Source organism: Gadus chalcogrammus, chromosome 9, assembly GCF_026213295.1.
Source record: "Gadus chalcogrammus isolate NIFS_2021 chromosome 9, NIFS_Gcha_1.0, whole genome shotgun sequence".
NCBI lineage: Eukaryota > Metazoa > Chordata > Actinopteri > Gadiformes > Gadidae > Gadus > Gadus chalcogrammus.
Window position 1 is genome coordinate 7,440,170 of NC_079420.1, and position 15,182 is coordinate 7,455,351.

The 15,182-nt window shown below is 44.5% G+C and overlaps 1 protein-coding gene across 4 annotated transcripts in view; it reads right to left on the reverse strand.

Moving 5' to 3' along the window:
* cald1b (caldesmon 1b) overlaps window positions 1–15,136 on the reverse strand; it is a 24,227-nt gene extending 9,091 nt beyond the window's left edge. For 2 of the 4 annotated variants that reach the window (XR_008896563.1, XM_056599335.1), the window contains exons 1-8: window positions 6,965–7,051; window positions 6,433–6,536; window positions 3,146–3,280; window positions 2,423–2,813; window positions 1,708–2,253; window positions 1,256–1,291; window positions 1,088–1,155; window positions 219–462 (exon numbers count right to left, since the gene is read on the reverse strand). Coding sequence is in view for 3 of the 4 variants with exons in the window: in XM_056599335.1 (XP_056455310.1) it covers window positions 219–462; window positions 1,088–1,155; window positions 1,256–1,291; window positions 1,708–2,253; window positions 2,423–2,813; window positions 3,146–3,280; window positions 6,433–6,506 (1,494 nt within the window). In the remaining variant the exon portion in view is untranslated. Of the gene's footprint in view, window positions 1–218; window positions 463–1,087; window positions 1,156–1,255; window positions 1,292–1,707; window positions 2,254–2,422; window positions 2,814–3,145; window positions 3,281–6,432; window positions 6,537–6,964; window positions 7,052–15,116 lie in introns of those variants that run through there. The other 2 variants (XM_056599336.1, XM_056599337.1) reach the window with 2 other exon arrangements.
* Between the last annotated feature and the right edge of the window lie 46 nt (window positions 15,137–15,182).

Consider the following 15,182-nt stretch of genomic DNA (forward strand, 5'->3'; position numbering starts at 1 on the left):
CACATTGACATTTACATGTCGGGCATTTAGCTTTTATCCTAACAATCGCTATGTCAACCCATTCCCCCTATACAACATAGACAGCTAGGATAAGATGCTACAGAACGCTAAGCACTGTCTTTAAGTGCCTCCACCCATCCTCTTCTCAGCTGACGGGACGTCCCACAGGTTGTCCCCCTGACACCAAACACGTCCACCATTGTGCCGAAAGGCCTCACCTGTTCCTTGGCCTTCTTGTCGGCCAGGTCCTGCTTCCTCTTCCGGTCCTCCTCCTCGAGCACCTTCTTGCGCTCCTCCCTCTTCTTCTTCAGGCCCTCCAGCTCGGCCCCGGACTGCTGCGCCTTGTGCTTCATCTTCTCCAGCTCCTCGTTCTCCGCGTTGTCCCGTCGCCGCTTCAGCTCCTCCAGCTTCTTCTCCGCCTCCAGCCGCTCCGCCTCCTCCGGGGAGAGAGCACTGTCGCGGCTGGCACACGCACACACACACACACAGGCAGGCCCGCACACACACACACACACACACACACACACACACACACACACACACACACACACACACACACACACACACACACACACACACACACACACACACACACACACACACACACACACACACACACAGACAAAGAAACACACTCACACACACACAAAGACACACACACGCAAAGGCAAGCACACACACGCACACACAAAGACTCACACACAGACACACGCACGCGCACACACACACACAGACAGAATTGTTTTAAATGTTTGGGGTAACCCTTTACAATGAGGGAAGGTTATTATTATTTAATTCAGTAATAACCCTTAACTCACAGATAATCAACAGTTAACTAATGTCTAGTAATCATTTACTAATAGTGTTTAGCTAAAGTTATGGTGTTCAAGTTAACTAAGAAATGTATTTCACATTATTTAACAAGGTCAGGCTTACCCTTACCCACTAACCCTAACCCGTAGCCCTATGATACTGCATTTACTAATGTTAAGGAATGGCTCATTAATGTCCCCTTATTGTAAAGTGTTAGCACGTTTGGAACATCAAGGTGGGATTTTCATGACCAAAGGAGTCCAGCAAGGCTAACCTCGGGGTGGGCTCTGGTTTGTGATGGTTGAGGCCAGGGAAGGCTCCAGTCTGTTTGGTTGGTTCAAGCTGACAAAGAAATTAGATGTTAGAAACCATAAAAACAACCAACAGTTTTGTCAAACACAACAATGTGACATTCATTGTTTTATCGCAACCTACTAATTACCTTATCCTTGAAACCAAGTCGTTTTGGCTTCTCCTCCTTTGAAGAGAAAACCAAGAAATGGAAAAGGATTAATTGAGCTGGAAAGCAATGGCCACATCTTCAGAGAGATCAAATATCGAAGCAGCGGAAAGAGCCATGACAGAGTGGTTCATGTGAAGTGAAGGAAACGCAGAGTTGTGCTCACAACGCTTCACACTGTGCCTGATGGTGACATGAGATGGATGAACGCACGTCCCTAACACAACTGGCAAGCAAAGCCAGAGTGAGCAAACTGTGAACTGCGGCCAAACCAACGAGCATGCCAGCGCAAACACTCAAACTGTCCGGAAGCTTCGAAGTCCCTCTATCACAGCCTGTATTAATGTGTCGGGCCAAGTAAACCAGTGACTACGTCTGAGTTGTGCAGGGTGCTCCGGTTGCAATTTGTGAAAATGCAAGACACACTATGATACCTCCTCTTTCTTCTTCTTCTCCTCCGCCTCCTTCTTCTTCAGTTTATCCTCTTCGTCTCTCTTCTTTCTGTCCGCCGTTTCCTTTTTCAGTTTTTCCTCATCCTCCTTCTTTTTCTTGTCCTCCAGCTCCTTCTTCTTCTGCTTTTCCTCCTGCTCTTTTTTCTTCTTGTCTTCCAATTCCTTTTTCCGCTTTTGCTCCTCTTCCTTGTTTTTTTCTTCCATTTCCTTTTTCCGGTTTTGCTCTTCCTCCTTCCTCTTCGCCTCCATTTCCGCTTCCTTCTTCTTCTTCTCCTCGGCCTCCTTCCTGAGCCTCTCCTCCTTTTCTCTTTGCTGCTCCTCTTGTTCTCTCCTCCTTTGTTCCTCCTGCTGCTTTCTCTCTTCCTCCTTCCTCGCCTCCTCCTCCTCTCTCCGCTTCCTTTCCTCCGTCTCCTGTTGCTGTTTCTCCTCCTCCTCCTCTCTCTTCTCCCTCTCCTCGTCTGCCTCTCCTGAAACGGACCGCTGTACTTCCTGGTCTGATGCTACAACAACCTCCTCCTTAATCTCCTCCTAGAAGGTAACGAGCATTTCATGTTTTTTTGCAAATACAATGACAAAAAAAATACGGTTGGTCTACGATACTGAGCTCAGAGATCCACACCTTTGTCTTTGGTCATTCTCCAACTGGTTCTTCGAGCACTAATAATGCATATCGTTCATATAACGTGCACAACCTTACCTCCGCCACAACCTCGGGTCCAGAAGCAGCTTCCTCTTTAGGCGCCTCCTCCTCTCGGGACGCGTTCCCCTCGGAAGCCTTCCCTTCTTCTTCGTCCATGCCGTTGGCGGTGATGGTGGGGTCGAACTCCTTCTGTCTCTCCAGGGCCTCCTGCATCCTCTTCTTCCTGCGCTCCTCCCTCTGGGCGAGGCGGTCCAACAGAACCTGGTCGTCGGTGTCGCCTCCCTCCGTGGCGGCGGGGGCGTTGTCGGCGGCGGCGGCGGTGTCGGGGCTAGGGTCAGCAGCGTCGTCGTCGGGGGTGGTGTCAGCGTCTGCGGCCTCGTTGGAAGTGGAGTGGTCCACGGTGGTTTCGTTGGAGAGGGTGGTCTCCATGGTGGTGGTCTCGGTCACACTGTGAGAGCATGAGAAAGACGTAATTCGCATGGCAGTGGGGCGGAGATGCTGCAATCAGGCTTAATCGGTGGACATTGTACTGCCTACTAATGGGACAGCTTGGTGTTCTTAAATCAGTGAGGGATGCTTTTGAGGATGATTCCTTAAGAGTATATATTTTCGGTGGCACCTACAGCGAAAGGGAACTTTACGTGGCCACACACACGTACAAAAGTGAGCTTAAGAGCCGGTCTGTCGCATCAGCTCCAGTTACCCTTTGATGTGATCGTCTGCAGATTTTACTGTTTGAATGCTGAATAAATCGGTACCACCCTGAGACCATGGGGTTACCTGTTGGTGTCGATGACCTCCCCAGCCTCGGCCCCAGTCTCCTCCGGGTCCTTCGTCTTCTTCCTCTCCTCCCTGGCACGCCTCCTCCGCTCCCGGGAGGCCTCCTCATCGTCTTCGCCGTTGCCCCCGCCCACGCTGAGCCAATGGGAAAGAGGATGTAAGGGTGAGCGTAAGTGGATACTTAATGATGATGATAATGATATGATAATGATAATGATGTATATTTCTATGGAAACCAAAAAGCTGAAATGCAAGGCAGTTCATAATATATATATATATATATATATATATATATATATATATATATATATATATACACACACACAGGGTTCCCAGAGATATTTAGTAAAGTGCTAAACAAGATTGTCAAAATAACAACTGACACAAGAACATTCAATGAATTTGTGCAATTTAAACTGTTGCATAGGCGGCAACCTAAGCTGTAAAGTGCTGTGGAAACCCTGATATATATATATATATACATACACATACACATGAGGTATCGGGGATAGATCCATCCTCTAAAATGCAATACTAGAAACCACAACACTGAAACAGTGACCAGAGAGAGCTATCGGTATCAGAGCCCCCCATGATAACCTCAAAATAAAACACTGGGGAACATAAGGTTCTCCAGCATTCGGTCTGCACACATCCTGCAGCTGAACTGGCTGGCAGTGTAAGAGTCTGGTCCAGGGCCAGCGAGACAGCGCTGCCAGGCCCCGTCTCTCAAGGCCCCACCGGCCCTGACCAGGCGGCCAGGGAGATCTTGAAACGGCCCATTGACAGAGCAACCAGTATTATTTATTCCAGCTCTTCCCGAGAGTCTCCACACACACAAAAACACGCACAAAATGTTTTGCAGATGTTGCGGGAGAGAAAGAAGACGGCAGAGGCGACAGCAGGAATCCTCTTTGTCTCTGAGCGTAGAGACGGAACACGCTGCGCTAAATGGGGCGGAAAAAACCCAACGGATGCTCTTCCAAGCCACGTCCACCGTGGAAGTAATTCAATTAGGGGTTACTCTACCCCCAAGCAAGAGGCCTACCGTACTTTATACCCCACTCCCATAATGGTTAGCATTGAGACATTAAGCATACTGATGGAAGGGGTGCATGATTGCGGCTCACGTTTCGGGTGAGTAAAGTTGTAGCCGTCTCTATCGGGATTCCTCATCAGAATGAATCATAGGATGTTTTGTTGTTGTACTCCATATTGAGAGGACACAGAGAGGAAGGGAAGTGTAGCACTTCAAAATCCTAAAGCAACTTAAATAAATCGAAACCTAGACTAAAACTTTCGCCCCATATCGCATGAGAAATGCTGTGGCAGCTTCAAACAGAACAACCTCTCCCAATAATGAAAAATCATTAGACAATCAACAATAACCTAAAAAGCATTACTACCGTCATGATAACTGACACTCCAATGCTGCTATGCTTCCAAAATGGAGGCCGTCATTGCGAGCGGACGTGTTGATGCACAAGCCCTATAGTCTCAATTGGCTGATCATTACCCACACACTTTCAGCTGATTACCGGGACAAATCACTCAGATGAAAGATATCAGAGTCCAAAACAACAAAACAATGAACAAAATGCCTCGCCCCTGAAATAAATTAAAACACTGCCAGGCAAAACAATATTTTTCTGTGTTTTATAGCCGCGGACCAGAAGAGATATCAGCCATACAGCCAGACATGCCAGGGTTTGCTTTGGCTGGCTACCAAACTCTGAGAAAATAGTTTGGCATGCCACTCTTGAACCCAGCAAGTCCGTATAATAGCCTGATAAGACGTCTTACGCTGTGGCAGACAGCCTGGGAGAGAATTAAGTGAGGTTGGGTTGTGATTGATCATGTGAACACGACGACTTCATGATCAATGTACTTTAGCACTCTGCTTCACCTCTTCAGTCCTGTACCACATTACAGCTTCAGTGGAGCTGAACCCAACGTGTAATAAGGGATGCCAGATGCACAACACTACACGAATAGCCCTGTAGCGCAGGCCTCATGGCTGTGTGGTGTGATGCGCAGAGCAGCCAACACACTAGGGATGAGGATGACACTTTCATATCCACATGTTCCAAGTGTACACATTTGGGATGATTTTTTGGGGTATGTTTCTCATCTTCTTTCTATGACTGGTTCCCTACAGAAGAACAAATTGGTATTGCCTGTGTACTGAGATTCTGCTGTTCGACCTTTCGTTATTGAAGGTCTTCTTTGATCTGCCTAGCATGCAAACTAGTCGTTCAAACATTTCTCGACCAGTCCCCTTCCATATGAGGATCTATTATCACGAATGAACTCCATGTGTGTTACATTCTTCATATAAGATGGAGGGGTTTGGGGGTTGGATGAACAGCATAAGGTTGTTTTGTTTGAGATAAGAAGACCATGTCATTACACTCAAATGATTATGGTTAGAGGTTAGTGGTCAGTCAGCAATGTGTCCACGAGAAAAGGGAGGACCAAGGTACACACAAATGGCGACACAGGTGGTCAGAGACAGAGAGAGAGAGAGAGAGAGAGAGATAGAGAGAGAGAGAGAGAGAGAGAGAGAGAGAGAGAGAGAGAGAGGAGAGAGAGAGAGAGAGAGAGAGAGAGAGAGAGAGAGACAGAGAGAGAGAGAGAGAGAGAGAGAGAGAGAGAGAGAAGCCTATTAGTCTTGAATCATGTGCACACCCTCCGACTCTTGTCTGTTCCATTCGCCTCTCTGACCAAGGTCTGGACGGGCTCAGAAACGAGCGAGGAAGCATAAACTGACAGGCAGAAAATGAGGCAGACGCCACAGACAAAGAAACAGACACTCGACAGACGTATACAATACACTCAATAATACTGGGATAGGTGAGACAAAGGCAAATCTTACCCTTTTACGGTGTGTGTGTGTGTGTGTGTGTGTGTGTGTGTGTGTGTGTGTGTGTGTGTGTGTGTGTGTGTGTGTGTGTGTGTGTGTGTGTGTGTGTGTGTGTGTGTGTTCAGATTCAGATTCAGAATCACATTATTTTATTAGTCCCCGTGGGGCCATTCGGTTTTACAGCCAACTTTCCTATCAACATGTTCCAAGTATGTGTATGTGTGTATGGTTGTGTGTGTGTGTGTGTGTGTGTGTGTGTGTGTGTGTGTGTGTGTGTGTGTGTGTGTGTGTGTGTGTGTGTGTGTGTGTGTGTGTGTGTGTGTGTGTGTGTGTGTGTGTGTGTGTGTGTATGTATGAGTGTGTCTGTGAGTTTATGTGTGTGTGTGCGTTCATGTGTTATGTGAGGGATGACCGGACCACTCACCCGTCTCCCTCGACGCGCATCTGCTCCCTCCGCTGCCTCCTCAGCTCCATGCGTCGGTCAAAGTCATCGTCCATGATGCCTCAAAGCTTCTGCTGGCGTTCTCACTGGAAACCACACAACCGCCACACCATTAGACACTACTGCTGGGAGCCTTGGCCTCACACCATCACACCTCTACGTCTTCACCTTCTTACGCCTTCAAATTTAGGTTCACACCTTTACACTTGAAAACCCCTGGCTTCACACCTTTACATCTTCACTCCTTCACAACTTACAACTATGCCCCTAGACCTTCACTCCTTTACACACTGATACCTTTGCACCCCTATACCTTTACACTCAAGACTGACAATGTAAAACAACATTTATGATTAAATCAAATTCTGCGAGAACAAAATGAACAATAAATGAATGGACTAATCGATCATCTCTCCATGATTCTAATTTAAGTCAAAATGATACGTCACTACTCTAGGTATTCACAACATCAACAACATCTACCAAGCGTAATGTGTCTCCTGTTCTACAGTACCTTAGCAGTGTCTGGGTTTATTCCATGGGCCAACCTTGTATCCTCTGCAGTCTGGTTTGTATCTCTGACTCTTTCCGCAGCCCAACTAATTCCTGCTTACTCTTCCAGCAGGTTTAACTACCAGAAAAGGAAAAGCCCTCTCTCTCTCTCTCTCCCCCCCTCTCTCTCCCCCTCTCTCTCTCTCTCTCTCTCTCTCTCTCTCTCTCTCTCTCTCTCTCTCTCTCTCTCTCTCTCTCTCTCTCTCTCTCTCTCTCTCTCTCTCTCTCTCTCTCTCTCTCTCTCTCTCTACCCTCTCTTCATTTTCCATATCAGCTCCTCCTCTTCTGGCAAATGATTGCATTTCTGTATTCCTTCCTTCTCCCTCACTGTTCTTACAATGTCCACTATTTGATTTCCTCTTTCTAGATCCCTTGGCATCCTTAATACTATGTAGCTATGTGTTGCTGTTTGTTTCACAAACTTCCCCAAGGCCAACTTCCATTGGGCATCTTGTTGCCTTACACCTCCCCATTGTACTGATGGCCCATGGCTGTACTGTAGATGCATGCACTGATAAATGCTTGAACATATTGACAAATGTTCTTTGTATAAATTCATGTTGTGACTTTGTGTGTGGTTGTGCGCGTTGGATAACAGATAAGAGATAATGTGCCTAACATACTGAACCAGGTGTGAAACCATTCGCTCAAAGATGGAGTACTGAGAGAAAGGGCAAGTATCTAAATGATGGTCACTTCAAAGCATCACCTTTTATTCAATGATCATGCTAATTTTCCACTTGCAATTTAAGCTGCCGTAGCAAAAATCTAATAAAATAATCTAAACTAATCTAAAATCCAAAACTATTTCCTGCAAATATCTATATACATAGAATAGTTTAGGTTCTAATTGAGTTTGGTAGGTTTTCAGAAAGCCTGGAAAGTATTTCTTCCTTTCCTTCAGAAGCAACCCAGACTTTCTTCTCTAGAAATTGTAATATATTTAAATAAGGAAATACAATGCACGGGTTGTTTCCCTTTGCTATGAGCTTTCGTGTTTCATTTAATCCATCACAGATGTACTGGAGAAATGTTTATAACATAACTGATTGGTTTTTCATCACTTGATCTGACAATTTAATCCATCTTCATACACACCATATTGGATGATGAATTAAGCATCTAACTTGATACCGTATTTATGCTAAACTGCTTCCAAATCACATAAGCAAACTATCTATGTAGCAAGTATCTAGCTGGTTCCTCAGATGAGCTATTACAACCCAATGCGTTTCGACTGCAGCTGTAGTTATTGGCACCAGTTGGTTGGAATAGAATTATCCAAGCACAATAGTCAACTCTACAAGATTAATCCAAAGACCAAAGGGAATCTCATCAAAGGAAGATTACAATGAGTTTGTTCACGCTTGATGGAAGCAGTTCTGTCTTTATTTTACTATCTATCTCCCTGTCTCTCTATTGGTCTGTCGGCGTGTGTATATGTCTGTCGTTCTGTCTTTGTTGAATTTGCAGATAGGCAGTGAATGCATAAAAGAGGCTTTCATGTACACGCATGCACACACAAAAGCACAAACCGTATTCACTTTGTCCTATTTTTTAACACTTTAACACAGAAAGCAAACAAGGAAATGTTTCCTATTGAGATATTAGACCAGGCTAAAGTCTGTGAGTATAGCTAGTTTTACATGCATACTTAACCTTATGAGGACATGCAGTTAAATGTGTCCAACGGGACACACGATCTCAAGAGAGCCCCACCAGCTCGCCTGACTGAGCCATCATTATGGTATACAAGCAATTGCATGGCAGTTTATATTTCATGTGGACCTTGGAAGTGACTGCCCATATAAGGCAGTGGAGCCACACTTTTGCTGCACTTCAACTCGCAACATAACGGGACTTATTGACATAGAGCGGTTGCTGGCTTGCCATTAGTAAAGTTCGTTATTTGTCTTGTAAACGGCTACAGAAACACACACAAATATCTACATTAGCTTGACAAATTCTCATGAAGCTGGGCAAGTTAGATGATGTAGTCACTTGCAAGTTTTAGTTGGTGCCTTCTATTTTCCAAATTTAATTTGTAAAATATTGCATTGTTTATAACTAAGTAATGACATCATGCTGAACTATCAATGCATTAAACAATGACACTGGTGCTGAAACTGCTAGGTTGTTTTTGGTTTGGCAGACCAATCTGTCTATTGAAGCTACATTCCAGCTCATTCTCTGTAGTCCCAACCCCACCACTTCTATCAACCAATCAAAAACAAACACAAGAACCAACCCTAGCCAGTGTTCAGTGCTTGGACAGTCCTGTGTCCGGCCAATACACACCTGTATTTCTCCTAACCCTGTTATAGAAGACTTCCAACTGCTGTCGGGGAAGGCTTCAACACACTCAGTCTCAACACACTAACATCAGCATTCATTATAACCATCATCATCTTCATCATCATCATCATCATCATCAACATCATCATCATCATCATCCTCATCCCCACCATCACCGCCATCGCCAACCTCACAACCACCACTACCACAACATCCCCATCATCATCACCACCACTGTCATCACAACATCATCTTCGTCAGCCTCATTATCCAAATCGACGTCATGTCTAACCAATAAATGAGACACATACAACGAAGACCCTTGCAGCTCACTCACTGCTCTCCATCACTGCTCCTGGTCCTCGTTTTACACAGGGGGTGATGGAACAAAGGTAGCTCTGTGCTTCTGGGGGACCCCGCCTTTGGCATGATGGACCCATGTGTTGAACCAGGCAAGACACTGGCTAGCAGCTCTCAGACATGTCAGAGTCTCACTGTGGTCCTGTTGGTCTTGGACCAGGGCCAGTGGTGACTCCCTCCCCAACCCCTACTTTGTCCCCAGGCTCATTCTTTGCCTTAATGGTCTTTCGTGGACCCCCTTACACACATAGAGGCCTGTGTGACCATGTACACAGACAAGCATCACGCACGCAGAAACAGACCTACCAACCAAAACACACGCACATACAAATGCATACCCTCACACACACATGCACACTCTCTCTCTCTCACACACACACACACACACACACACACACACACACACACACACACACACACACACACACACACACACACACACACACACACACACACACACACACACACACACACCGAACACATACACACACGGAATCAAACACAAGCACCACAGAATCATACACTCACACACACACATTTACATTAAGGGCATTCCCACTCTACATTAAACATGCATACACATATTAATGCACACACGCTCATCCAGGGCTGGCAGGACAGTGATTAGTTTAATAGAAATGTGTGTCGTTCCACACCAACCTTTCATCCACCAATTATAAACCCCACCTCTCTCTCTCTCTCTCCGCGCACTCAGACCTTTCAAGGCTGGGAAGAATTCCCCGCCCATCGACCCCTATATTCCTTCAGTGTTGACACTTCAAACAGCTGGCTAGATTATCAAACGATGGAGTTTCTTCCCTAATTTTCTGCCAAACTGTAAACCGCGCCTTTGGTCTTCGCCTTGGTCAATACACCCTGGATCAGGAAACAAGTCTTCTGTTACATAAACGACACACGGTTCTGCTAATCTCCCGGTTTGTGTACATTGGCGTGTTATATGTGTTGTGGACATCCTGTGGTCTTCCTGTCCCCATTCCCACAAATCATTACCACATGACGGATTATGATTCAACCATCTGGGTCTGATTAGACCCTCTCTGGGTACGTTGCATCGCCCTGGTTCAGTGCACTCCTTTCTGTGGCCTTTTCGTTTACATTTAAACACGTGATGGAGGAAAAAGATGGCACATGCTTGTACACACCTCTCTCTCTCCTTTTCTCCTTTTCGCTCTCTCTTCGTCTCTAGCTCTCTCTCTGTCTCTCTATTCTCTTAATGCACCGACTGACAGCAGACTCACACTGGCATAGACTCTCTTTCTGTCTCTCTCTCTCTCTGTCTCTCTCTCTCTCTCTCTCTCTCTCTCTCTCTCTCTCTCTCTCTCTCTCTCTCTCTCTCTCTCTCTCTCTCTCTCTCTCTCTCTCTCTCTCTCTCTCTCTCTCTCTCTCTCTCTCTCTTTTCTTTATGCAGTGACTGACGGCAGACGCTAACAATGGCCAGACGTTCCTAACATTGGTGAAAGACTCCACAAGTGACTTTGTTTCTGGTCTGAGGTTAATACAGATAATCAAATATGTAACCCTGGAGGTGTGCTAGACAATTAGACTACAGCATGATTTCAATCTACTGTACCCTGTCCAATTCGTTCTGTGTCATGTAGATGAATTATAACCGTCGTACAGTGACTTTGCAGCGATGTTCTGTTCAATTATTAAATATGCCAAAATATCCTTCAATATCCTTCAATATCAAGTATTAAGATTAATAATGGACATCATAGGGTTGATATGCAAATCATCTAGATCTAGAGGAACTAACAATTTGAATCAACTGATTCTTAGTACTAGAAGTATTTTCCTTCCAAGTGCTTTAAGATGTGTGGAGAAAAATTGAGGAGAAAGGGTGAAATCTAGGACCCTGTTGATAGAATCTAAAGTATGATGGATGGATGACACTACACAAAGCAGTGTCCATTAAAAAGAGATACGTTGCACTAACTCCCACCGATTGTTTGATAAGTATATTTGTAAAACTGTCTCATTGGACGATGTTCACCCTGATTAATCACCGGATTTGGCATCTTTACCTAAAGCACAATGCTTACATCAGTCCTTCTTCTATGTATACACCATATGCTGTTTGTATACTGTCTGATAAAGCGGTATTTAAAATGGATTGCTGCCGGTTTAAACACTGGGACTTCAAAGGGCACAGTAAAACATTCTTCTCTTTTCTTTGTAATGTGAAAAACATTCAATTCAGAGCACATTTCAGGAGCCCTCCAGATGTTACTCACATGTTACCTGCTCCAACTCCTTGGCCACTGACTTTACTATGTGTATATAAATATATATACATCAATATAATATGGCATGAAAGATATGAAAATAAGAGAGTAATATAATTTGTATTCCAATATAATGTATTCCCTTGACAGTTCTCTCATAATTTCTCTCTCTCTCTCTCTCTCTCTCTCTCTCTCTCTCTCTCTCTCTCTCTCTCTCTCTCTCTCTCTCTCTCTCTCTCTCTCTCTCTCTCTCAAAACAGGAATATATGTATCCCTCCCCTCCCCAACGTTGATATTTGATTAATGTCATGGTGGTTGCTTTCTCCACAAATCCATATGATTATAATAATGTTATATTAATCATCATCATGCAGTGCAGACAAATCCAATCGGCATACTATCATCTCAAACCTGGGTCTCAATACATGGAGGAAAACAACTCAACGCTCTCCCAAACACTTGTCACAGAGGCGTGTGCAATCAATCAAGGGGCCTCGGCAGCTAGCTTTGCATGACCAAATATGGTCATGTATATTTAAAAAAAAAAAAAACACACACAAAAAAAGAAATATCCCTGGCCAGGACAGGAATTCCAGTCGGTTTACAAGGCAAAGTGACTGGGCGGCACAGAGTGACCTGCTCTCTGGGGCGACTGGAGGAGGTTTGTGGTTTCCTATAGTAGTATTATCTGGCACAGTTAGGATGGGGATGGTCCTGACTTGTGAGAATGGATCAGGGATGCATTTCCTTGTAATTATATGCACACGTAACAAGGAAAATTTGGGCGAAATGGCTTGAAATGCTTTTACTAGGAGTGACTGTAAGAGGAGAGAAAGAGCCAGAGGGACTGTAAGATGACCGAGAGAGAGAGAGAGAGAGAGAGAGAGAGAGAGAGAGAGAGAGGAGGAGAGAGAGAGAGAGAGAGAGGAGGAGAGAGAGAGAGAGAGAGAGAGACTGAGGGACTGTACGATGAAAGAGAGAGACAGAGCGAGAGAGACTGAGGGACTGTACGATGAGAGACAGAGAGAGAGAGACTGAGGGGCTGTACGATGAGAGAGAGAGAGAGAGACTGAGGAGGAGTAGATGAGATAGAGAGAGAGAGAGAGAGAGAGAGAGAGAGAGAGAGAGAGAGAGAGAGACTGAGGGACTGTAAGAGAAAGGGAGACTGAAGGATTGTAAGAGGAGAGAGGGAGCCACAGGGAGTGTACGTGGATGCAGAGAGGCTGTTGGCCTCTCCTTCCTCCCTACGCCAGTTCACTGGGATGCTGCGCTGCTACGCCTCCTTTTAAGGAAGAGCGCAACACTGTTAGCACCACGTTAGCGTAGCTCCCCAACTTTGGCAACGTCCAAAACAGAAACATGTTGTTTACTCTGGGAAATACCTGCTGCTAAGCTAACAGCAACCTAAGAATAACTTTTCTTTCCATTATGTCTACAACAAATCACTTTTCCATAAATGCATGAAGAACAGAATAATCTAAATGTAGAGATTTTCTTGAGCCAACAATAACTATTGTCTGTCATTGTGTTTTACAGGCTCGTATTTTGACACAAAAAATGACCTAAGCATTTCTGTATTGCTATAACCTTTAACAATTGTTTATACTAAAGTAAGGGACCGAAATGACCTTTGATACAAAGTAAATGTCAGAGCAAAAACCCTGTTCCCCACCATGTTTGTAACCATTTCCCATCAGAGCTTCACATACATATTCACTTAGCAGAGTCCATATCTCTTAGGCCTCAAACCAACAACACATAGGACAAAAGAGCTGTCTGTGCTATGAAAAATTAAACATATTGTGGTCACCATGTCCCTTATTCACTATTAAGAGAGGACTCGTTTGATTCAGCATCTAGGCTGTAGGCTGACACAAAACAAAATATGCTTTATATAGCAATACATTCATACATTACAACAACACGTTGTCATCAGTTTGGATGTCATGACAGTCAATACGTACGCAATCAACACAGCATCAAACCACAGCGGATCATGTTTCTCTGTGTTTTGAAATGGTGTTACATAAGTGTCACACACTGATTACACACCATTATGAATGACCACAATCCATAATGAAAATATGCTCCAAACTTGTGTTTCAAGTCCACCTTGGCTACACTCCACATACAGTAGAAGGAGGAGCGATGCTCTGAGTTTCCTCTGGAGACCATCCCAAACACATTCCCATCCCCTAGGAGACTTGGACAAGGAATCAAGTAAGTCGGAAAGCCAATGCTCACACACACACAGCAACCAAGTGTGGTTCAAAAGACTCAATCTTCAATACCATCTAAGGAAGGGGACACTCAGTTGGCATTTCCCCTACTGAACAGGCAGATGGCACCTTTTTAGAGACACAGGCAGATTTCCAATGTCCGCTCGTTTATAATGATTAGGGAAAACAAATTCTTAATTTCCCTGTGTACCAAAAACAAGTGTTGTGTCTCTGTGTGATGATATCAATACCCTGGTTTCACACAGGATGATCACTGTGCAGTCTTCCATGTTCATGGTTTTAGGGTTTGATTTAGGTTCTACGTTTCTATAATTCACTATTTAGAAGGAAACTCACAGATAATTCAGACACAGGTAGGTAGTGTGGACATATGAGATTGGACCCGTATGTTTTGACTGGGAGGGAAACAGCCACTACAATATCCTGCCACACCTTTCCTGCTCATCTAGCCAGGAGAGGCCATTTGAAAGAAATCAAATTGAAATAACATGCTATATATCTACCTAATAAAATTATTTTATTTGTTACCAATAACTACAAAAACGGAATTTAGCTGGTTTTGCTTTCTTATTACACATTATCTGGTCAGCATCGTCCTATATAGCCCAACGTGAGAGGGAATGAACATCAAAGCTGTAATCGATTCCCAATAGTTGATATCGGAATTGAACTTCGCTAGCTATAACACCTTGCTCAGGATACATTGAATGCACATTGTTGTTTTCCGTCAGACAGGTCTTAGAAAGTAAAGAGGCCTACAAAGTAAAAACGACATGTCCACATCTGGCTCCAGTGAGCTACCCTTGCTAATTTTTAAGGTTTTCATCATTAACACTCATTAAGTTATTAAAAACTTGCAAATAATCGAAATACATCGATGAACAGGCGTCTGTGATTTTGGCCTTAATTTATGGGACTGAATAGCAAAGTAAAGTAAAAGGATATATCGATGATGATGGATAAATTAACTTACCAGTCGGACTGCAGGCTGCTCGGTGGAAGTCAACGGATGATTAAAGTCGCGAGCTTTATACCACTT